This window comes from Gymnoscopelus braueri (assembly GCF_963280865.1).
Source record: "Gymnoscopelus braueri genome assembly, chromosome: 8".
NCBI lineage: Eukaryota > Metazoa > Chordata > Actinopteri > Myctophiformes > Myctophidae > Gymnoscopelus > Gymnoscopelus braueri.
Window position 1 is genome coordinate 23,152,539 of NC_137609.1, and position 23,960 is coordinate 23,176,498.

At 43.1% G+C, this 23,960-nt stretch overlaps 1 protein-coding gene across 7 annotated transcripts in view; it reads left to right on the plus strand.

Moving 5' to 3' along the window:
• Nucleotides 1-23,960, plus strand: part of abr (ABR activator of RhoGEF and GTPase) — a 133,176-nt gene that overhangs the window by 95,530 nt on the left and 13,686 nt on the right. The window contains exon 1 of one of the 7 annotated variants that reach the window (XM_080436460.1): nt 19,515-20,122. The exons of the other annotated variants lie outside the window; for them this stretch is intronic. Within the exon in view, the coding sequence (XP_080292586.1) occupies nt 19,943-20,122 (180 nt within the window). The 5' untranslated portion in view covers nt 19,515-19,942. Of the gene's footprint in view, nt 1-19,514; nt 20,123-23,960 lie in introns of those variants that run through there. 7 annotated transcript variants of the gene reach the window in all.

Below are 23,960 nucleotides of genomic sequence, written 5' to 3' on the forward strand. Positions count from 1 at the left end.
GCTTTTTGAACGCAATTACAATATTTATTCAATCTCTGACTAGCTGGATCATCTTCAGTGATGCTACCAAGAACACAATGTCCTAGACTGACTGTGAGTCTAAAGTGCAAAAAAAAAAGGGGTCTGATGTTACGATTCCCCCTCATGTATTATAAAAGCTATTGGTGTTATGTAGCTGTTGAAACTTGGAGAGTTTTTGTCTTCCAAGGACCAGTTATGCAACTCTTTACATCAACAGCCTTGCTTGCTTTTTTGTGTTGCATAAATGCCTCATATCAGCAATCATCAAGCACTGCTTTCATCTGGACCAAGCCCCCACTTACACCATCACAGCACCCCCTTAGGCTTTCTGCTTTCATTCCCTCTTCTCGTTTATCTGAGAGAATTCTGTGTTGTCTCTCCTACACCCATCAGCCTCCTGCGTACCGCTTCCGCTTCTCTTCCATGGAAGATTTAAGATTGGAGATTATACACTGAGAAAATGACAGGAGTTGTTCTTTCTGCAATCTCGGTTAGGTAACGCATGCCTGCTGAGACCCACAAATAGCTATCGCTTTGCCCCATGACTGAGAGCAGTCAGGACCTCGCTGGCCTCGATGCAGGTTTGATAGCCCAGCATTTAGAGATCACGGGCCAGCTCCGCGTGCTATGTATTCTGTGCAGTGTTATTTCTCTCATTGTGCGTCCTTTGAGGAGGCACTGTGGTCTCTATAGGAGGAGCATTCTGTCCTGTACTGTGTCGCTCTGCTGTCCAGAGACTCTCAAATCCTTACTTCAGTGTTATACTTACAGTACGGTAATCTGATAATGTAAATAATGTCCCCCAGGGACAGAACCTCGACGTCCTGAACCCAATCCAACTCCAAATTCTTCACCACAAAAAAACTCCTCTCCTGGTCTCATCCTCCTCCCCCTGCTCCACCACGCTGGGGGTTGTTTTTATTGGTCTGTATTACAAGAGCAAGCTCCGTGTTATTGGGCCTCTATAAGCAGTAACCTGATCTATTTGAACCACTGCCCAGAGACAATGGGAGCCAGAGAGCTGAGGCATTAGAGGATAGAAGAGGGTAAGGAAGTTTGTGTGTTCCTGGCTGCTCTTACCACCATCTCTACAAAAGAGGAGCTAAACCAAATAGGTTTGTTGCAATGCTAGTTCCATGAGCCGACATTATTGTAAACCGGTTTACAGTGCAGAGGGGGTTGTAAAAATTTGAGGCAAGTGTCTGTCTGCACTTTCTCAACTTTATGATGAGAGCCTAGCTTCCCACTTGAAACACAAGATGCTGCTTAAAAAGAAAAGCAAAAAGACATTTATGGGCCATCCACACCAACAACGATAACTATAAAGATAATATCGGTCGGATTAATAATAATATAGGATAGGTTTTTTAGAGCCCATCCTCACCACCTGTTATCGTTCTGACTAGAAAGTCTAGGATCCAGCTGCACAGGCTGGGGTTGTTGCATCCTAGGTTTCTGAACTTGGTGTCAACTGGAGGGGACTATGGTGTTGAACACTGAGCTGTAATCTATAAACTGCATTCTTACTTAGGAGTTATGTTTCTCCATGGGAGTGTGTGTAGTGTTGTAGCTACGGCGTTGTCTATGGATCTGTTTTGTCGGTATAGGCAGATTTTGGGGGGCTAGGGTGAGTGGCAGCGTGTGATGCTTCTCAAAGCATTTGCTCTCAGTGGGGGTTAGTCCTGCATGTCGCCAGTCATTTAGACTAGTTACCTTGCTTTGGAATGATTGTGGCAGATTTAAAGCTTGATGAGACTCTACTCTCACAGAGGGATTGGTTGACAAATATCCATAAAAACACCTGATTGCTGTGTTGCACATGCTCTGAATACCTACCCTGGAATGCTGTCTGGCCATCAAGTTATCCTTCATCAGTGTGGATACTCACATAATATCATAATTCTTTGTCTTTATAGTCTTCATTGTTGGTGTGTTCAGCCCCTTAGACTCTGTGACGTTTTTTGGGGGAAGGATGGTGTCTTTACATTGAGCCAATAGTAGATTTCCCAATGTCCATCTATATGGACAAATACTTTACAAAGTACCATAACTTATTTGCTGTCGATATGTTCACTTAAAGCTTTTGCATTGTGTTTATGTTCATCCATCAGTGAATATACTGTGGGTGGATGGATGGATAGATGGCTAGATGATTGATTGATTGATCTAAAGATGGCAATGTCAGTCTGTTGAAACCACTTTGGTCCATTTGGGTGTAAGGACTAAAACGGCCTCTATGGGCCGCTAGCAGGGCTTTTAGACTCTAGATTAATTTGTCTATGTGTTAATATGTAAAAATTGTCTTTGTCTGAATTTGCACATCTGTGCCACGCTCTGTGTGTGTGTGTGTGTGTGTGTGTGTGTGTGTGTGGGTGTGTGTGTGTGTGTGTGTGTGTTAATATACATTAGTGTCTAATTGTTCCTCACATCTATCATCCTGTGCCTCCCCCCATATCATCATGTAGCACTGCTATCTGTCATGTTTTCCACCCCACACACCCCCTGCAGCCATACACACTCATCTGTCAACACTGACTGATGGGGAAACCACAGTGTGTGCTCTAGCCCACCGGAGACAACACACACACACACACACACACACACACACACACACACACACACACACACACACACACACACACACACACACACACACACACACACACACACACACACACACACACACTGCACCATGCACTAAGGGTAATTCCATGTAAATGTTATCAATAACTCCAGCCTGCTCTGTTGTCATATGTTTTAGCTTGTGTCTCCTTTGTTTGGGTGTCTTTGCAGGTGGGCGGGGTATTACATGTGTATATTGCAGCACCAAAATCTACAGCTCTTTTAGATAGATACCAGCATCTGAAACCCTAAGCTTGGTCCTACACAAACTCACAAATTGTGCTCTCAGTTGTCCCCTGCACTAGATTTCAACAATATTAACCCTGGCGTCCCTATTTTGGAGAATTTTGTTCAAAATCTTACAAATTATAATAATGATTTAAGAAATTGCAGATCTACAAGCTTAAAACGCATTATGACATGTTGTGAACTTCTTCTAGACGGTCTTGTAGTCCAAATATCCAAAGCCGTAACAGTAACAGTAAACAGTAACTACCTGTTCTTCTGTAAGATCAGACAAGGCCGTCAAGGCTGTCAGATCAGACAAGGCCGCATGGCTTAGAAGGACATAATCGTGGTCCAAATCATTTTAATTGCTGCATAGACACACTGATGACGGTATGTTTCACTGTATGCCCACAGTGGTTCTCAAACTTTTTAAGTACCCCCATAACTATGACCAAAATGGTCAATTTGTACATTCTGGGAGTTAGAGACCTGTTAGGTCCTTTTGGAACCCCCTCCAGGAACCCTGAGGGTCCCTGGACCCCACTTCGAAAACCACTGCCTTAACACACAAGGCACAAGGACAGCAGGAGCTCATGAACAGTGCAAAAGGACACAATTAACAGTTGACTATACATGTCACTCTTCATACTGTACATACAACAGTATTTGGTAGAGAACATTTAGCACTGATGATATGGGATTTGATTTTATTGTGATCTATATTTTTGAGAACTGTGGTAAATATTCACCATTGTCACTGTTCGCTGTATTTTACCAACCTCACAGAGTCTAATTCTTTTGTATAGTGTAAACATACCTGGGTGAAAGAAAGGATTCTGTTTCTGATGTAGGAAGAACGATGCTGAGGAAAATGCATGTTGGTCTATAAAACCCAGGAGATTTGTCTACAGTCCCATTACTTTCTCTGCTAGTAATCATACAAATTCACACACAGAATGTTTCACTGTTAACACATACAGTGCCAAGATCCCGTCTACACGTTCTTTCAAATCCATCGCTTGAGTGCCAGGATTCATAAGAGCCTGTTTACACGTTCTTTTGAATTTTCATTGTTTAATCTGTGATCGCACGGCTGTGTTTATTTCTCATCAACACTTTCGTTTTCCACTTACGTCACACTCACCCGGAGCCGGATGTAAAAAAAAAAAATCATTTCCGGGTCACGTTGTTTTTCTCCGGTGATTTTCGGCCAGAATAAGGAAAAACACGGTTTTTCACACGGTAGAAAAGACAAACGGACAGCTCAACTTCTATTTTCTTTGGTCCGGGTGACTAACAGCCATCGTCGTAGTGTATCACGTCGTTTTCAGGCCGATCAGCGGGCCGGGAATTGTCGAAAACGTCACATCCTTTGAATGACCGGATATGACGTGGGCCTGTTTGGGAGGGGGTGAGCGAGGTGATCAATGTTTGGATGTGCTGCTCTCTACTGGTGGAACAATCGTAGGTGCTTGACAACACAATCAGAGAATGTATTTGAATGAAAAATTACAAAACAAAAAAATTAAAAAACACGCAAATTGCTGGCACAGGGGTGAGTACATTATGAATAAACTCTGGCAGTCAATGTGTTAAGGTTGACCTGCCGTAATGTCTAGGCTGTTCAGGGTAATTGGTCCTCCTTATAATATTACATAAGCATGTGGAAGTTGAAATGATTGACAACAGATGTGTGTCTGTGTGTGTGTCTGACTGTCAGTGCATTGTGTGTGTGTGTGTGTGTGTGTGTGTGTGTGTGTGTGTGTGTGTGTGTGTGCGTGTGCGTGCGTGTGAGTGCGTGTGTGCGGACATCTGCCTCGAACATGCATATGCTGTGCATCCATGGAGAGGAGAAAGGGGTGGGTGGGTGGAATGGGGGATGGTGGCCAATTATGTGATGCTTCAAGTTAAAAGTGAGAACAAAGGAGATCACTCCAGCCAGAGAGATGGGTTTTCTCTTGAGAGTGGGAGAGAGACCGCATGAACAGCCCACTCACATTCACTAGTGTCTTTGTCTTTTCAGGGTTGCAGGGTTTGACAAATAATTGGAAAGCTTTGGAATAGGTCAACCCCCCCATAGAAAGACATTTTAAAATTATCCACCTAACCTAACACAAGAGCATTGGAATACGAGTTAACTCTTATGAAACCATAGTCCAATCACAACCACTTAACTTCACTCTCAACATTTTCCGTTGCCCCTATTATTTACACCTCACGCTGTTTCATTGTCAACTACTACCATGTACTAGGGTCTCGAATATACAAATATTCAACAGTTAATGTATACTGAAGTCTGAAATATGAATATGCAACTGCAACAGCTAACGTATACTGGATCAATGGTGGATCCAAGACTTCCGTTTCTGGCCTGGTCCGAGCGGTTAGTCTGAGGCTGTGCTTTTTATTTTTTATTTTTTTCCGTTGTTTATACTTTTTAACTTTTTTAAGTCTTTATAAAGTATAAAGCTTGCAAATGTCCAATAGACAGTCTTCTGAGATCGACCTGGAAACCGCTAAATGCAGAACAGTTCCCTGTGTTTTCGTATGGATAGGACAGTGGAGTAACCAACACAATGCAGGGAGTGGTCTTTGCTTTATGATGGCAATAACCGCTATGGATGGAGTACCTTCCACTCGTCCCCTTTACCACCCGAGGGAATTAAACTCAGTCACATGCACAGTGTTACTACTCGACGGAAGCACCAGACTATAAACAAACACTTAACGGATGTATAGATAGAACAACTATACGGTAGAATGCATGGATAGATGTACATAACGGCTATTTTAGATAGATGTACATACCCTACTGTCATTCTATAAATCTGATAAAAAATTATCCTCCCCCCTCCTAATTTTGAATATTCCTCCTAACGATGTATTTACTATCGCATATTCTATATATCTGATACTACCCGCTCCCCAATTCTAAACACTGCCTATTGCACATCCTTATCCCTATCCTTTTAGTAAAAGTTTGTAATGTATGATTGTGTTTTTTTTGGGGGGGTTTTGCCTGTACTTTTTAACGTTATTTCTATCTTTTATCTTATTTTTGCATATGTTATACTGCTATTGTTACAGTCTCTTGATTCTCGATTTTTCTTGATCCTTGAATTTGAATATTCAATTACTAACGTGTACTGGAGTCTCGGAATTTGAAGGAAACCTTAGTTCCCTTCAGCAGCAAAATGGAGAGAGAGAACTGGAAGTTTAGTAAAGAGCTTGTGAAGCATCATGAAACAATAACATAACTAAAGGCACATCCCTGCCCCCTGCTGTTACACAGAGAAGAGCTGCTACATGACCATCTCCACCACATTCAACTGAACCACACATAGTTTCATTAAAGACAGATATTAGACACAGTCACGCACACACACACACACACACACACACACACACACACACACACACACACACACAAGGAGGTTATAATGGTGTGTGTTTGCGTGCATGCTTACACACCTACTCTAGCACCCATCTATTGTTTATCTCTGCAACCCTGCTGCTGTGTCCATTACATTTATCAACGTTCCCCCCTGCTCTTTACTTTTCCAACCTGACATAATTATAGACACACACACAACTACACACACACACACACACACACTCTCTCTGTGAGGCTGTGGATTTATTGATAACAGATGACATTAGATTCGTAGAGTCGCCTAGTCCCTTGCTTTGGCCACTGCCTGGCAGTCCAAACTGCAAAAACTCATTTCATGCATGACGCTGTGTGCTAATGCTGCGCCACAAGGCCCAGGGGGGGTCTGTCCAGCTTCAGGTGTCTAATCATTCTGGTATGGATTATGGATGGCTGTCCTCTGTGTACTGAGAAAAACATGTACTCATAGTCGGCACTCACAGACAGATGCTGCATGGTGCGGAACACCTCCCCCTTTTCTCTCTCTCCCTAGGTGCCAGGGTTAGCAGGGTGTGCAGCAGCACGGCAGGGGGTGGTGAAGTCAGTATCGGAGTCTGGTGATATGCGCCGCGAGCTTCTGCTCTGAGTGGTGGAACTTTGAGTTGAGGGTTGTTTTTTTGCCTGCCATGTTTCTCGAGGTGAAGCCTTGAGGTTAGAATAGAGTTTCTTAGAGTCAGTCCATTCAAGCACCCCTCTGGAGGTCTGCTATGTAGAGAGGGGGGGAAGGGGAAATTGGATGATATGCAGAAAGTTTGGGAACATTGCATTTCTCCTTTAGGTTAAGGCTAATCTCATAATAATGGAAGAAGGCCCACCTCTCTGTTTTCTCCTCCTATCCATCTCTCCTCCATTTGTTGTTGCATGCAGATACGCACGCACGCACACACGCACGCACGCACGCGCACGCACGCACGCACGCACGCACGCACGCACGCACGCACGCACGCGCGCACACACACACACACACACACACACACACACACACACACACACACACACACACACACACACACACACACACACACACACACACACACACACACACACACACACACACACACACACACACACACACACACACACACGCAGCCCATGGGGTCCTTCCCTGCCTTCTCCTTTTTTGTCCTTAATCGGATTTTACATCACCGCCAGAGTCAACTGCTATTTTTTTCGCCTCCCCTTTGTCCCCAAAGACCCTGGGAGACGAGAACACTTTCTCTCTCTCTCTCTAGTTTCCCCATTGTTGTTGTTGGCAGCCATCAGCAACACACAGTGTCCTGGCGTTGCAACTTTGAAGCAGCCAGTCAGGCAACCACGTCGCTCCCCTCCGGTGAAGAGATTGTACAGATATCCATCTTCAGAGTCCGTAACAGGGCCCCCCCCCCTTGCTTGCAGGCCCCCATTGCCCTCCTGGGGGGAAGCCACTGTGTGAAGGGCTGGGTTAGTTACAGAGCCTCCGGAGTTAGTCTAAATGCCACTTAGTCAAACTGGCCCCGCTCCGTTTGTTTATGTAGACGTGGTGATGGCGAGATGCGTTCCACATGGTTCAATGCTGGGGTTTGAGATTGAGCAAGGCTCCAACCACTGTGGTTCTGCACCTCATTATGCCTGACAGTGTATCAGTATGGGGGCTCTTGTTGAGGTTTCCCCCATTCAAAGAATTGGAAATGTGGAAATAGGAAATGGAGGGACAGCTGGTATTATGATTACAGCGGATCTCCAGTGTCTTGGACATGAGCATTTCTTTATGTTCTGTTATTTTGTTTTGTTCTTCTACAGTATATTTTGTTCTTCTACTTCTATGTATGTCTCTGAACCGCTGGCAAAGTTGTGCTGTGACATTTACCCCAGTTGTGTCACTGGGTAAAATCTGTGAATGTTTACTTCAAGTTCAAGAACTTAATTGTCACATAATAAGTTTACAGGTCGAGGTGTAAAACATTGGGTGAAATTCTTTGTTGTACAATTTCCCAACATCATTTGCAGTTTCAAGAAGGGGGGAAAGAAACAGGAAAACAGGTCAGATATGTTAATATGAGCAGTGTAAAAACTTATATGATTAAAAACAGCAGTGGAATGACTGAGGGTTTAAAATAGCAGAAGTTGTAATAACAGATATGTACATGAGGTGCATGGTTTAAAATGAAATAAAACTAGAAAAAGTGTAGTGCTACTCGGAGAACAGGTCTCCGCCAGGTCAGGTACTGTAGGTTATTGTGGCCTCCTGGTGGTGACATAATAGGCCAATGTGAAAAGGGTGCCACTTCTTCCTCTGTCTTTCACGGCAAGCGGACGCTGCGTTCATGATTTGAGGCATACACAACAAGCATGGACAGTTTGAATCTGCCTTGCAGACAGTTTTGCATGAGCGAGCATAGATGTTAAGCCACTTGTCCAGGCAAATTCACACTTTATAGTATTCATCCTGAGGAGTGAAAGATTTAAAATGAGTCCCTGAGATCTCACAATATCTTGTTGAATAACAATTTGAAAACCCGGGATTCGGTTTAAATTTTATTTAGAAATGAAATCATAACATTTCTTAGCCTGTAACCTGTAGACCACAACTGCTGACCAGCTAACTACAGAAAACAGGGTCTGAGGTTGCAATTTGAATGCCATTCTTTGCCAAGTGCGAGTGGCTGACATCTGAACTGACTGCAGTATTAGAGGAAGGAATGTACTGTATAATGTACTTTCTTTTTCACTGCAAATCTGTTTCATAACGGTTCCACAGGGACTGTCAGTATCAAGCGAGACCAACTTGTTATGAATTATCAAATTGGTTCCAGAAGCATTTCACTTCACACTGTAATACATTAATTGGAATTTGAATGTATTTAATTAGAATAATAGTCAAGTTTTCGTAGACAGACCGTGATGGATGAGCATTCACTTTTCCTCAATGTCTGCTGAGGCCAAATAAAGCCTGACTGTGGAGATTGTTGCCATTGCATTGTAACTGTAGAAGAAAGATGTGGGTATGCTGTCCTCCACACAAACCCACAGCTTCCTTCAAGGCTTCACATAAGTATGTTGATTGGATTACATCATCCTTCATCAACTGGAGTTAGCCAATTAAGTGTTGAACTATGGGCTGTTGTTCAGCCACGCTCAGGGACCATAACTTTTCCTGACAATATGCTCTTCATATGGCAGGTCCATGTGCCATGCCAAGTCTTTTGATCCTGCCTCATGACTTCCTCTCCCAGGGCAAGGGACGGAGATTGACCATTTCCTGTCCAGGCTCTAAACTACACTAACAAGCACAGCTCTTGGCTTTTGTGAATTTTACGAATCCCTCCCGTGTTTGAAAATGTAATGTTCAACTCTCCCAATTGGTCAGATTTTAGGGTATTGATGATGTAACTGCAAGATCATCATAATTCCACTGAATGTACAAGTGTTCAGTCATGCTGCCAGCTTACCACCCTGTGACAATTGTTGAAGTTAGGAATTCCTCTCTGATGGCAGGCCTGTGTTGTAACAGTTGGAGGGATATAAACATCATGATGATAATGGCTACCTTGTGGATTGTATTTTTTAACCCTGACACGACTGCCTGCCTGTGAACAACAGATTCCTAACTCCAAGTTTCCTGGATTTCCGACCTGAGGGCCTCAGGATTGTGTGCCCTTTGCCCCCACTTTTCTTTTGCTAAGGATGAGGTAATTGTTTTCATCTGGAGGAAATATCCATAGAATCTCTCCAGAAAACTCTTGAGGCTGTGTGACCTGTCATTTGAAAGAATGCAGCCATTCATTGTGGTTTGTTTTTGTTTTGGTGTTCGATAGCAGGACTCCACCATAGTATGAAGGGTTATCGGGCTCAGAGAATCTCGCCACTGGTAACGAGCCGTTACCACTGTTGGAAAACAAGGCAGGTCATATTTAATGTATTAATCATTTCCCCACAGAACAGGAAAAAAAAACACTTTTAAATCACTTTGTGCAACATAATGTATTACAACAATTTATACAACTGACTGCATATACTAACCATGAGATTAATTTACACAAACAAAAATCATACCTTATTATTCAGCTGAATAATAAGGTATAACGCCAATAACGTCTCGGCTCCTGTGTTTTACTATGTATTTTTGAGTGAGACATGCTATTTTCAACTGGGTATAACAAGCGAACGGGAATCGCGATGACATTTCTTTTTCACAGAAGCACAGTGAAACCCTCCGTGATTAGCAACCATCAGGGGGTCGATCATACTGGAGATAAATATTCTGTGACTACTTGAAAAGGTTAGAAAATCGCAAAATCCTGGCAGTGGGCTGTTTAGTGAATGGCAGTGAATGAGTTAAATCCAATTTAAATTATTTAATACAAAAATCCCTGGGTGACTAGTACACTCACTAGAGTTTTGTCTTTCAGGCGATCAGTGCACACTGCATCGCCATGTGACCCATATCACTCACTACAAAGCATCCTGTTGCATAACCAGTCGTGTTGAATTCATCGGAAATAAACTTTTTTTTTTAAATAGGGGGGTGGGGTGGGTGGGGGGGGGCAGGAACAGAATCACATGGATCCATCAGGGGAGCTAGCTAGAATGCATACCTGTTCCCCTTGCCTTACCTTCAAAGAGCCGCGTGTGGGTGTACTACGGGGGAGGGCACTTAAGCACAAAATGTCTGTTTCACAGATAGTACCAAAGTGTTTAAATGATATAACAAATGCGCAGTGTTCTACTTCTAATAAGGGTTCGAAGAGAGAATGGCATGTGTGATGGGCAGAGGCATACAGTGTGTGTGTGTGTGTGTGTGTGTGTGTGTGTGTGTGTGTGTGTAAGCTTGTCCATTTTCATACAGACAGGACCAGCTTATAGTGAAGGCATTAGGCAAGCTCCCATCAGATTGCCAGCCGAAGGCCACCAGCACAGCAACATCATAACGGTCCAACCACTAATCCTAACATCACCTACCAAAGTATCAACAGTGTATCAACAGTGGGTGGAAAAAAGAACAGCATTGTTGTTTTTAACGCCACATGTTAAACTGTGGAGTCAAGGTCAGAGAGATGGAATGGGAGAAAGAGAGAAACCTTGAACATCAAAGAGGGTTGTTTATCCAAGCCAACTCACAAGCCTGCGGCAGATTGCTGGACTTGCGCTACGAACATTGTCAATTAGTGTGTGTCCCTGGGTAACAGTCCCATCACAAGGATAGATGACTCTATCTGGATCCAGTAGCCTCCATTGATTTTCCACTTACTACTAGATGGGGGTCCCGTCGGAGTGCAGAGTTGATGGCTTCTCTACCTCCTAATGGGGTTTTGACCTTTCTCTGGTTTGTTTATCAGTGATTTTCACTGGTCATTTTGGGAGGGGAACTGAGGGGGGTGAGGGTTAGGTTGGATATTGTTCAGCTGGTTAAGAAAATGGATTGCCCAGTATTATATTTTAATGTTGGACAGTTTATCCCCTTTTTATCCCCCTCTCAGTTAGGCCTTGAGTTAAACAATTGTGCATAGCAGTTGAATGACAATCACAATGTGAATTGTTGTATAGACTCGTTCCAGATAAGAGCTTTTCACTCTTGAGCGACACTTGCATTATACTCCCTGAATCACTTTCAACCTGTCGTCTCTATTTTGGGATTGTCATTATAGGCGAAAATTGTAAACTGTCAAAAAATAAAATACAAAACTACATTTCCAATTTTTTATTTCCTTTTCTTTACACATTTTCAAAGTGTGACACATTTTGAGTGAGCTTGTAGATCATCTCTTTTTGGTATTCTTCATACGCGTAAGCTTAAGTGGTAAAACCCCCATCCTCCGTTGTAGGTCACCTCTTCCCTCTCTTTTATCCCCTCCTTCCTCTCGTGTCTCGCCGACCTCCTTCCCCCCTTCGTTCCACGTAATGTTCCAGAGTGTGTCTGGGTCAGGCCGGCCACGCGTTTACACTTCTCTGTGAATTATTCAGGCAGGTTCAGCAGAGACGACCTCCTGTGGTGGGGGAGCAGAGGCTGCCGTGCTACTCTTCATCACTGGAACTAGGTCACACGGCTTGGATGTAGCACAGACACCCCCACCCGCCTTGTCCCAGACAGGGACAGTGGGCAGGGTAAAACACTAGGGGAATGTGAGGGCACCAGGAGGCATGGCAGGGACACGTCCCGTATCACACTGCTAGGATGACCAGTCGTTTGGGTCGATTCCTACTGCTTTGTCGAAAGTCAATTCCATCGCTATTGATCCTGATGTTGATGTTGTTATGAGTACCATAGGTCTTTTCTCCCCCATAACACATTTCAAGACTATATAATAAATACTACATGCTTTCATCATAGTCAAACACACTTCTTATAGTACAGGAAATGTGTGTGGCGCAATATACTGCACAATGAAATCCTCCACTTTCAACATGTCATCCCTATTTTGACCATGTCAATATAAGCAAAAGCTTTCAAAGATTTTCACACATTTGAAAGATTAGTTAGAATAACAGACCCTGCAAGCTAACAACGTGTCTCTATGTTTGCGCGACATCTTCGTACTACAAGCTATACAATAGGGCATATGTGGTTAGTTTAACAAAATGGAGGTCCATTTGGGCCTGACTTAAATGAACACAGGATTTTACTGTGACACACGTTTGAATGGAGCCTTGGCTCACAATGACTTGATTATTTGAATGGAGTTTATTTTATATTTTTATCATGCTTAGCCTGCAGTGTTACCACTGTAACCATGGCTCTTGCATCACTCTTCTCTTCTCCCTTCTTTCTGCTTCCTATTTTTCTCGCTGTATCAAGTTGGAGAATTCTCAGTATTTTTATTGATGCCTATAGAGGTGGATTCCTATTGAAAGACAGTTGTGTGCCTGTTGAAGCCCGACAAAGGTACAACAGAGGGATCAATAGTAAAAGTAGCCGATCCACAAGCTCACAACACATTGCATCGTGATTTGTTGTGAGCTTGTAGATCGTTTGAAGTGTAGGTCTTAAGTGGTTAAATGCTGTCTTATGCCTCATGTAAAACACTTTGAATAACCGTTGTGTATAAAATGTGCTATACAAATAAACTTGCCTGTAGTGATTGAAAAAGCCATTCCCTCATGTGAAAAAAGGACACAACATGGCACAGTGTTCTCCCTAACAACACCCAGTAGCACACAACGATACATGTTAAGGATACCAGCTCCTAGATTTCTCCCTTGCTGCCTTTCTCGCATTCTCTCTCTCCTTTGCTCCCGCTCTCTAGCCTGCTCGCTCTTGCCTTTTGTTTCTGAGAGCATTATTAATAAGTGATGGAGCGGTTAATCGGAGGGAGATGCCCCCAATCGCTCAGATAAAAGGGAAGCAGGAATAAGCCATAGAGCATCCTCTAGGATCCCCCCTAAACTGCTCTGCCTCACCCCAATTTTGGCATTACCACTGTATCCTGAAGGCCCTAGTCCACCCCCCCCATGCACGACCCCCCCCCCCCTCTCTCTCTTCCCCCCCTTTTTGCGATTGTAGACAGCTCAGCAGCCACACCCCAACACCCCTTGTAAAGATGGCAGAAACACACACACACACACACACACACACCTACAAATACTGTTGTCTAAAGCTCCTTTCCCACTGGACAAAAACATCCACTTACGTCTGTCTTTGTCTTTAGTGGGACAGGTTACAATCAACTTTCATTCACGGGACATTGTGACTCTCCAGCAGTCACTCACAGGTAGGCTACTTATTGGCTTCATCTATCATAGTGAGTGATGGAAACATGACACCCAGGTAGACATGTACATTTTCACCCATTTTCTGGTGTGATGCTATGAGTATTTCACTCACATTTATCCCTAAAAATAGATATGTGTGAACCAGAAAAAGAACTTACAAGCACATTGCATTAGTAATGATTACATCAAACTGTAATCTTTTCAGTCTGAAGTAAAAGAGAATTTGTTCAGTAATTCAACGTTTTTTTGTTTTTTGTTTTATAATCAGAATCGTCTATTATAAGTTATAACACCCCAGCCCACGTGTGAGAGTGAGGAAGATAGAATGAGGATAGAGAAAGAGGATAGAGTGAGTGTTTGTGTGTGCCTGTGTTTTTGTTTGTTTGTGTATGTGGGAAAGAGAGCGAGCACAAGTTCACGAAAGCACTCATTCGAGTTTTTTGACATTATGAAGGGCATGTTTATGATGTTGAATGTAACACACCAGGAAAAAAGAAAGAAAGGCATACTTGTCTACTGGCAACAAGAAAGGAGTCAATCGTCTATTTTCAGTGGGGTTTCCCTCATACAAAGAAAATGTTACTGTACTGTATGTGCTAATGTTGGTGAAAAAGGGGATTTTTTTTGTTGATACTTGCTACAGTACTATACATGAGCCCCCCTGTGATGAACAGAGTAATTATGTCCCCTTTGCTGCCATAGGAGATTGATTGGTCAATAAATTATACACTGACTGAACCAGTTTTCTTTAACAACAGAGGTTATTTAGCAGAGGGTAATGTAATGAACAACTGAAATGGAGGGAAATTCCATTGAAATTCCACACACATATTTTGAAAGCGTCTGTGAGAGTACTTAATGGTTGACAGTAAATTATTTAATGTAATTTGCCCACCCTTCTACACAGTCAATAGGATTTACACATAGCCACATTTCATTACTGGTTTGTTCTTTTACTGTATTTTATGAGCATGGAGTTCATAGTTAATTTGCTGCTAATACGCAACGACACCGGAGACCAATTAAAATTGTACAGGCACACACACATTCATCTATACAAACAGGCACAGCGGCTGTGTCTTACGCAGTGGGAATACAGTGAAGGTCGAATACAAATCAAGATGTTTCCAGACAGCTAGGATGTCCCAGAACCACTACCCTCTAATCACAGATCTCTTTAACATGACAGAACAAAGATTGTTCTCACAGTAGGGCCAAACTCTCTTATCCTCCCACCTCCGTTAGTTAGTTCTAGATTAAGTCAATCTCTCCATATTCGTGTTTGAAAGGTGCTATCGTTAAATTGATCATCAATTAATCTCCCACTGTTAGAGCAAGTCCAGATTGACATTCTTGTGCTGAAGCATGCTTTGTTGACTTTGGAGGCAACAAAATCGCACGATCAACTAATTTCATGTGCCAAAGAAAGGTCCAAATTGGACTTTGAGACGAAACCGGGACACACTCTCTCTCCCTTCCCCCACTTTTTTTGTCTGGTCATATGGAGCAGCTTTATGAGGGGCTGTGCCACCCAGCCCATCTATAATTAAGAGAAAAGCCTGGTCCTGATGTCAGAGCATAGGCATCCAGAGACACATCATATGCTTTCACATCTTTAGGTTAGATTTTCTGTCTGTGTGTGTGTGTGTGTGTGTGTGTGTGTGTGTGTGTGTGTGTGTGTGTGTGTGTGTAAAATCTAACATACTGTATATAATTTTACTGTATATTTGACATTTATACAAAATGTATGATCTCCTATCTCACAAGCTAAAGGATGTACACAGTTCATGATTTATTCCATAGCCTTTATTTGTGGTCTAACCTTTATGTCTAAGCGAAGGGCCTTTGTTCATAATTAGTGCGCAATGTTGCTCTTTTTTCATACTTAGCCATACCTCAGCCAACAAAAGCTTGGCACAGTAAAAACGAGGGAGCTGAAAACATTTTGGTCCCAAAACTACAGAGGCAAATATTATCATGGCAGAGTGCTGTCCTTTCATTATATGGTATTTAAATGTCACTTTCAGAGTAAAATCATGGGGCTTGGTTGATGTGCGGCCGGGCTGTCTGTGCAGAACCACCAGGCCCTGTTTAATGTGTGTGGAGTGGCGTGAACCCCCGATGCTAACAAGGTTATCATGCCCACGTGTGCTCAGGCCTGTCATTTACTCCATAAATAAGACATGAGCTAACACTACACTATAGAGGCTGAGTGGAGGCCTGTGTGTGTGTGTGTGTGTGTGTGTGTGTGTGTGTGTGTGTGTGTGTGTGTGTGTGTGTGTGTGTGTGTGTGTGTGTGTGTGTGTGTGTGTGTGTGTGTGTGTGTGTGTGTGTGTGTGTGTGTGTGTGTGTGTGTGTGACTGATGTGATTCGTTATGATATGTTGGACATTAGTCGACCTCTCCTTATGGAATCCCACTCGCTGACATGTTGAGGAGACATTCTTTGTGTGTCTGTGCTGAACATTTCCTAAAGCAGACAAAAGACACAGATGTCACATGACAAAGAAGAGAGCGTAGGGAGGTGATTCAGGGTGCTAAATAACAAGACTTAACCCTGAAATGGCTATTAGGAGAGAGAACTGTTGACAACTGTCTCTTGGATGGTCTGATGCCGCAGACCTCGCCGGCTTTGAACAATATGGCTCGTTGGAAGTTGGAACGTCAATAAGAAATCAATAAGGCATCATAGCTTTGACCTGGATTCACCTTGCAGGTTATGCTCATAAAATGTCAACAACGCAGTGTTTTTGGACAATAACCTATAATCTAACCTAACCTACTGTATCAGGTTTACAGTAGTTTACAGTAACTGTGTTAAGCGTAATTTATACTACGTCTTACTACGATGTTGCATGCCGAAACTGCAGATCTTCAAGCAAAGACAGGCAAAGAGTTCTGAATCCGGCTTTACTTACAAAAGGGGAAATTCCCTCTGCAGCAAATCTTTCCAGCGCACATATGTACGTACATGACGATAGTCAACTTTTCACAGCAGTCAACAAGACTGTGTAGAAAACAGAGCCTTCCACAAGATTATTTTATTATAATCTTTCTCTGTATTTACCTCCTCCCTTACCCTACCCACCCCAAAAATATCCACTGGCTCCCTTTATACTTTTTTTTCTTCCTCAAAACAGGCTTTTCCCAGACATTCCTTCCAAGAAGTGACGCATGGAGCGCGTATGTCTCATGCTTACCCTCCTCGAGAGTTTAAAAATACACTGTGGAGGTCTTTCACCCCCACCCCACCCCACCACATGCACGCCACGCACACACACGCACACATGCAGTCCTCCATTATCAGTCATAGCAGGCAGACACAGACAAGTCATTCCCATTCTGAGATAATGGGACAGTTTCCTATCTGTCCACGTCTTTATCACCACCACAGAATACTCATGCACTGTTATAAAACCCACTTGCTGTTACGGCTAACGATGACGTCATGCTAGTCTCTCATGCCAGACTCTCATGCCAGACTCTCTCTTCTACAGTCTTTGAATGCTACAGAGAGTCTGTACAGCACAGTGACGTACCATTTGGCTTTGCGATGATGTTGTGAATCCCATTTTTCAATAACCTCCAAATACATTCCATTTATCAGCTTCTCATTTTGAGATCATCAATATTGACATCCCAAGTATGTATATGTTATGATTATATGATTATAGGGTAACAATTATCTGCTTGACCCAGTTAATACATGTGTTGATTCACTCTCATCTGCGTAAGCACACACTGATGCACTTGACACACCATGGCCATCAACTACTTTAACAGATAGACTGACGTCTGTGCATGACGATACGAGATGCATCTGTTGTGTTCCTACTCGTTCTGTTCTGTTCCATCATATGTCTCATATCTTCTGGTCACGTCATGTGTCCACTGTCCAGTACTATATATATTCTCTATATGTGTGTAATAAACGTAAGAATTTGTTGTGTGACACTGCCTGGTGTCATCACGTTCTCCTTGTCACACAACTGAACCATCACTCACCACCCTTAGTTAGAAGGAGACTCTTAGACTCTTAGGACCACATCATGGAGGGTCAACTAAATTCACAACAGTATATTCCAAATCTTCATTACAATCTTATCAAGTTGATGTTGTTGGCCTTTCTGTGTATTCCCATCCCCAAATGAATCACTTTGCATTCATGCAGCCACCGGTATACTTGCCAGTAGATGGTGGTGGTGAATCACACTGACCGGTATTGTTCAGCACAGGTGATAGCATTGTGTGTGCGTGTGTGCGTGCGTGCGTGCGTGTGAGAGAGAGACATTTCCACTAATATAAATGGATGTGCCTTGGGTGGAGGGAGATGGAAAATGAAAGGAATACACAGACCCTCCTGCCCATGTCCATCCATTAATCAGAGAAATGTGCCTTTTTAAGAGAGGACGGCGCCAATTGTCCTACTGAATAAAGATGGCCATTCACTTTCGTGTGTGTGGGTGGGGGGGGGGGGCGTACACGTACATCCTTGTATGATTTCCCCAATGCAATTGGACAGTTGAAGGGAAAGGGTTAACCGCTGTGGTGGAAAAACTGTGTGTGTGTGTGTGTGTTAGCCTTTGTGCCCCTGTGGACACTTCACACTGAGCGTTCCCGCTGCTATCTTTTCCATAATGGGGAGGAGGACAGGGGAAATCAGAGAACTGTGAAAGCATGGCAAAGAGAAGTCATCTGTACAAAATGCATGGCAACAGGCTCACAGATGAGAGACGGAGAGAAAGAGACGAGTGGAAGAGGGGGTGGAAAGAGGATGCACACGCAGTAAAATCCTCAGTGTTTATGGGTCCATTTGGTTACATTTGTACACTCTGATGGATATATTAACACTTTATACTGTATAAAGAGAGTGCTTGTGTGAAGACATGTGAGGAGTGTTTGATGTGAGGAGTGTCAGGTGATGTGTCCAAATTTAAAGTGCCATAGAGATCTTTTGGGTTAAATTAGCTCTAAAACCATATTTTCATTGGTGCTTCATCCACAACTTGGATTTTGAGGGAATTTGGAATGTTTATTTTGTAGACTGTATACGATGTATACTTTTTGACTTTTCCATTGACCTCTTTCCTCAACAAACACTCCTTTGAATGATGACCTGCTTGGCAGTTGGGAAAGGTTGACAGGGTTAAGGCAGTGAGCAAAGATGTGATGCAGGTTTAGTCATCACTTTTATCCCGTCTCTCTCCCTCTCTCTGTGTTCTCTATTTTACATTCTTTCTTAGTGACTGTTCAGCGTACTGTAGCGTTGCCCATTACACCCATCCTTCTCCCATCCCTCTCTCTCTGTCTCCCTCCTTCCTCCATTCTTTCTCTCCGTCTCAGAGGTGTGTCCATCACATCTGGAGGAGGGGAGCGGGGCACCCTCCATGACAACGATGGCCCATTCACTTCCCCCGCTCTCACTCTTTCTGCCTCACGTTCCCTCCCTCCTGCTCGCTCGCTCTCTCTCCCTCCCTCTTGCGCTCGCTCTCTCGCGCTCTCACAGCTCTGTGTTCCAATGTTCTGGAAATCAGATCGCGAGGAGCAGTGATGTTGGCATCTGACTGAGGAAGGATCTCTCCATCCCACAGAGAGGCACCAGCGTGGAATTCTATCAGCCTTACCAAGGGAACCTTGGCAGGACTCTATCTTATCTTGGACTGAAAGAAAACCCCTTCATACTTTTCTCGAAGATAGAATTATCTCCTCTTTTTTTCATCTTCCCCTTTGAAGTAAAGAGCTTCTATCGCACCAGACTTTTCTTCTCCCATTTTACATATCCACGTTTTACAACTGAAATTGCTCCCTCTTGTGCTCGTTGTTTTTTTTCGGTCAGTATCACCTGGCTCGGTGATACATAAGAAGTTGCTTTGGGGAACATATTCCTCTTCTTTTCTAAGCGGCATACTACCTCCACTTTTGGTGAGGGCGGGCTGACAGCCCAGAGGCATCAGTGATGACGGCGGTCCGGGTGACAGATGTGAACTTGAACTCGGTTTGTGAGTGTCTGGAGCAGCAGTGCTGCGTGGACCAGAACCAACATAACAGCGGTCCACAGACCCCCGTTCTCAGGAAACACACCAACACAGGAGCCAAGCTATGGGGACGTGTCCGCAGCAAGCTGCTCAGACAAAAGGTGTCAAGCTCACACATGCACTTACACACACATAACCGCATATGTGCACGCTTGTCTCTCTTCTTTGATAGGCATTCTTTGCCTCGTAGCCCTGGGTTTGTCCCATGATGGTCTTTCTTATTTGTCACTGTCACTGCCATCTGTTTCGCTCCGTGTCTCTTTCATTCGCTCCTGTTCACCCCGCGTGCACTTACCCGTGCTCTCACCCTTTCCATGAGTGGTTCTCTTTCAATGGAGAGTTGCGTATTGTTCTTGTCTGATAGGTCTATTGATTGTGTCTTATAATTTATATAGCCCTTGTGACGTGTGCATCCCATCTGTGCAGAATCTGCAGATCAATAGGTTTCATGGTGACGAAAGGTTTGTTTTGTGTGTGACTGACAGCCACTGTGGACAGCAGAACATGTTTAGGTGAAAAATCCCTTCACCCTCACTCACTGTGAATTGTTTAAGGCTATGGTGAATTGGTCTACATTCTGACTTAATGCTACTAATATGTGCTGCTTCCGCCTCTTTCATTGATATTGTCCTCACTGTCACATTTCTCCCCCTCATTTCCACCCTTAATTAATCCTCCATTCCCATCTGCCTTTCTCAATTTCCTCAAATTAAAGCCAGTGAGTGAAAAGAGTACTGCGGTTACAGCTGGATGTTACAGCTGGCTGTCAGAGGAGCAGAGTGCTTCCCCCTACTGCTCATTTATGGTAATGCCATGCTCCATCAGAAACCAGAACACTGCTGCCCTAATGACATTTCCCCCACTACTGGCTTCCCCTCCCACACTAATTAATTGACAAATTAAGATAGTTGCCCTCCCAGAGGTATCACACGGTGAATGGATATTGACCATATAGCATTGTGAGGGGTTAAATTCTGACCTAGTTTGTCTGCCATCTCAGCAGATTATTTAGAGAATTTAATTTTTTGATGTGTCCAAGAAAATGACTTTGTCAATAAACATGATTATTATTTTATGGAACAAATATGTAACTAGACTAGCACTCATGGAGCTTGGGGTATTCATGTGATTATGCTGTATATGATATTATATGATTGAGGTTAAAAAAAGGTGGCCCAAAACAAGAGCTGGCCCATTAGCCGACTTATATTCAGGGAACGCGCGCGCGTATACACGCACGCACACGCACACACACACACACACACACACACACACACACACACACACACACACACACACACACACACACACACACACACACACACACACACACACACACACACACACACTGTGGCTCTGCTGTGTAGACCTCGGCAACATATTAGTTGCAGGACTGCTGGGTTATGATCATCCGCGCATTAGAGTATGAACGGAGGTCCTATTTTTCTACAGCAGATGCTATTTTTGCGAGGAGCCTCAGAAGAGGATGTGTTCATGTGATTCTTAGGAATTCTCTGGACTGCTCTGCACGTTAAGACAAAGGCCTTGGGGGCAATGTTCTTTCTCTCTCCCTCTCTCTCTCTCTCTCTTATGTTCATTTGCACATTTGCATGCATCATCCGATCCTTAATTGTCACTGCACAGTCTCAGACTACATACTGGGCAGTAAACTATATGCACATAAACTGCAGAAAAGGACAAAGCCTCCACTTTGAGGACTGTTGTTGCTGGCCTCTCTCCTTTCGTTATTCCGTACTTTCAGTGCATGACCAGCATTCTAGGCTGTGTGAATAATTGTACATAATCTTTGCTCATGATGAACTAATATGGTACAGTCACACAAGGACAATGCATCAGGGGCTGGCCTTTTGCTTTACTGTTGAACTGTGCGCGCCCGGGTAAGGCGAGACAGTGGTTTTATATGATCAGGTTTCACGGCCTCTGCAAGCTGAGGATGCTGAACTTGATCAAGATGGAAGCCTCTCTGTTTGTCTGTTTCCTATTAAGTTTTTGTCCTGCTCTGCAGTTAGTTTTTTTGGTTCTATTTGGTTTTACTTTTGTGCTATGATAAAAGCTGTGACCTGTCACACTTTTCCACAAAATGTATTACTATCTATCTGACATCTGTACATCTGTGAGTGTTAAGCACTTTGTACTGTACATTCATGTTGATACACAGAGCCCATAGCTTCCTTTTCTTTTCTCTCTCTACTTTACCCCTACTCACATTTATAGACCCCCAAATTATGCCATGCTTTCATACTCCAGCTACTGATTTCATTAATTCATTCTCATTGAATGAAGCTTTGACGGACAAAAACATTTATGTGTAAACTTGCACTGCTCTGCAGGAATTTATTTGACCACAACTTCTACTCTACCAGGCAATTCCTGAATTCTGCCCCTAATTCTCCTCTTGTTACACTTGTGCTCCTGCAAAAAAGATCTTAATGCCATTAAATGTGAATGGTAGCACTCTATCTGTATGTCTAAATTACCCTTACCGTCCAAAACAACGACAGCAGGACGACAGGAGTAAAGATATGCGTGTGAATTGTTTATGCAAACTGAGTAGAAAATGGCAATGGAGGTTGAGAAAGGACTCATAAATCGTAAAATCCTCGATGTTAATTTGAATCTGAGTGTAAAAATGGACCACTCTCAGACTTAAAGGTATCATGACATTCATGTTTACACCACATTCAGAGTCTTTGTCCTGGTCCTTCAAACGTGTACAAAAAGTTTTAACTGAAAATTCCACTCCAGTGATTCACTGTAGGTGTTTTTGTCTCACATTTCTAAAGCCTTTTCAACTGCAATGAAAAAAGAAATCTTTGCCTGCGGGTGTCGCTGGTGAGGGATTTTGCCTGTCAATCATCGCCTCTGCTCCGCCCCCCCCAAAGGAAAGGATAGGGGAGGGGAGGGGCAAGGAGGAGAGTGGGCGGGATTAATCGACTGTGACCTCACTGTCGAAGGGCCAAGCTCAGATTACTTTTCAGCCTAATTATTCAGAAAACCCCAGACCACAGAAAATCCACTGAATGTTCAAAATTCAGATTTTTTGGGTGTAATTGAGGTCATAAAACCCCCCAAAAAACATAACAAATTAAAAAAGTGAAAATGAATGTCATCGAACCTTTAACCACTTAGGCCTATTTAATACCTTGTGATGCGATGGAAATAGCTGATCTACAAGCTCACAACGAGTCGAATCGTAATATATTGTGAGCATGTAGGTCTGCTATTTTCGCTATTCTTGAAATTTGTTAAAAACACTATTTCGCTATTTCGCCCAAAAAAATGAAATTTTATTATTTACTCCCTCCATATTTTTTATTAAAATAATTTATCGATTATTACTTCACCCCCATATTGCATTGTTATTCATGGGATGTAAGAGAGTAAACATGGGCATGCAAGCACACAGAACTGCATGTGTCTTTTAATGAAGAGATACTGCATGATGAGATGCATGATGGGGGTGACTGAGAAGACTAATTGGGGCTGGAACCAGGCGTAATTAACTTTCTGTCCCAGTAATGTAATGATGATTAAGCAGTTACCCAATCGTCTAGACAGTGGGTTGTCTGTCTTTAGTTTGACGTTACTTTCTTAGTGTCAGTGATGAAGACCTGTGTCAAACCAGCTACTGTATAAGGTGTTTAGTTTTTTTGTTTGCTTTCTTGGCTTTTTTTTTTAGAGCTTCCAAAAGCTTCGTGATGAGAACAATGACCGTATGACAATAAACCATTATCAGCCTCCTCACTCATCCCATATAACAACAGTATCTTTCTTGTCCGCTGTCACATTTTAGCCCACACTAAAAAAGAAACTCACTGTGTTCACGTAGAGCATGTTGATTAGTGCAGATGAGATATTAGCATTTCATCCTCCTGTGAGCCTAAATGCCAGCCAGCCCCCTAATGGCCTTCTTTATAG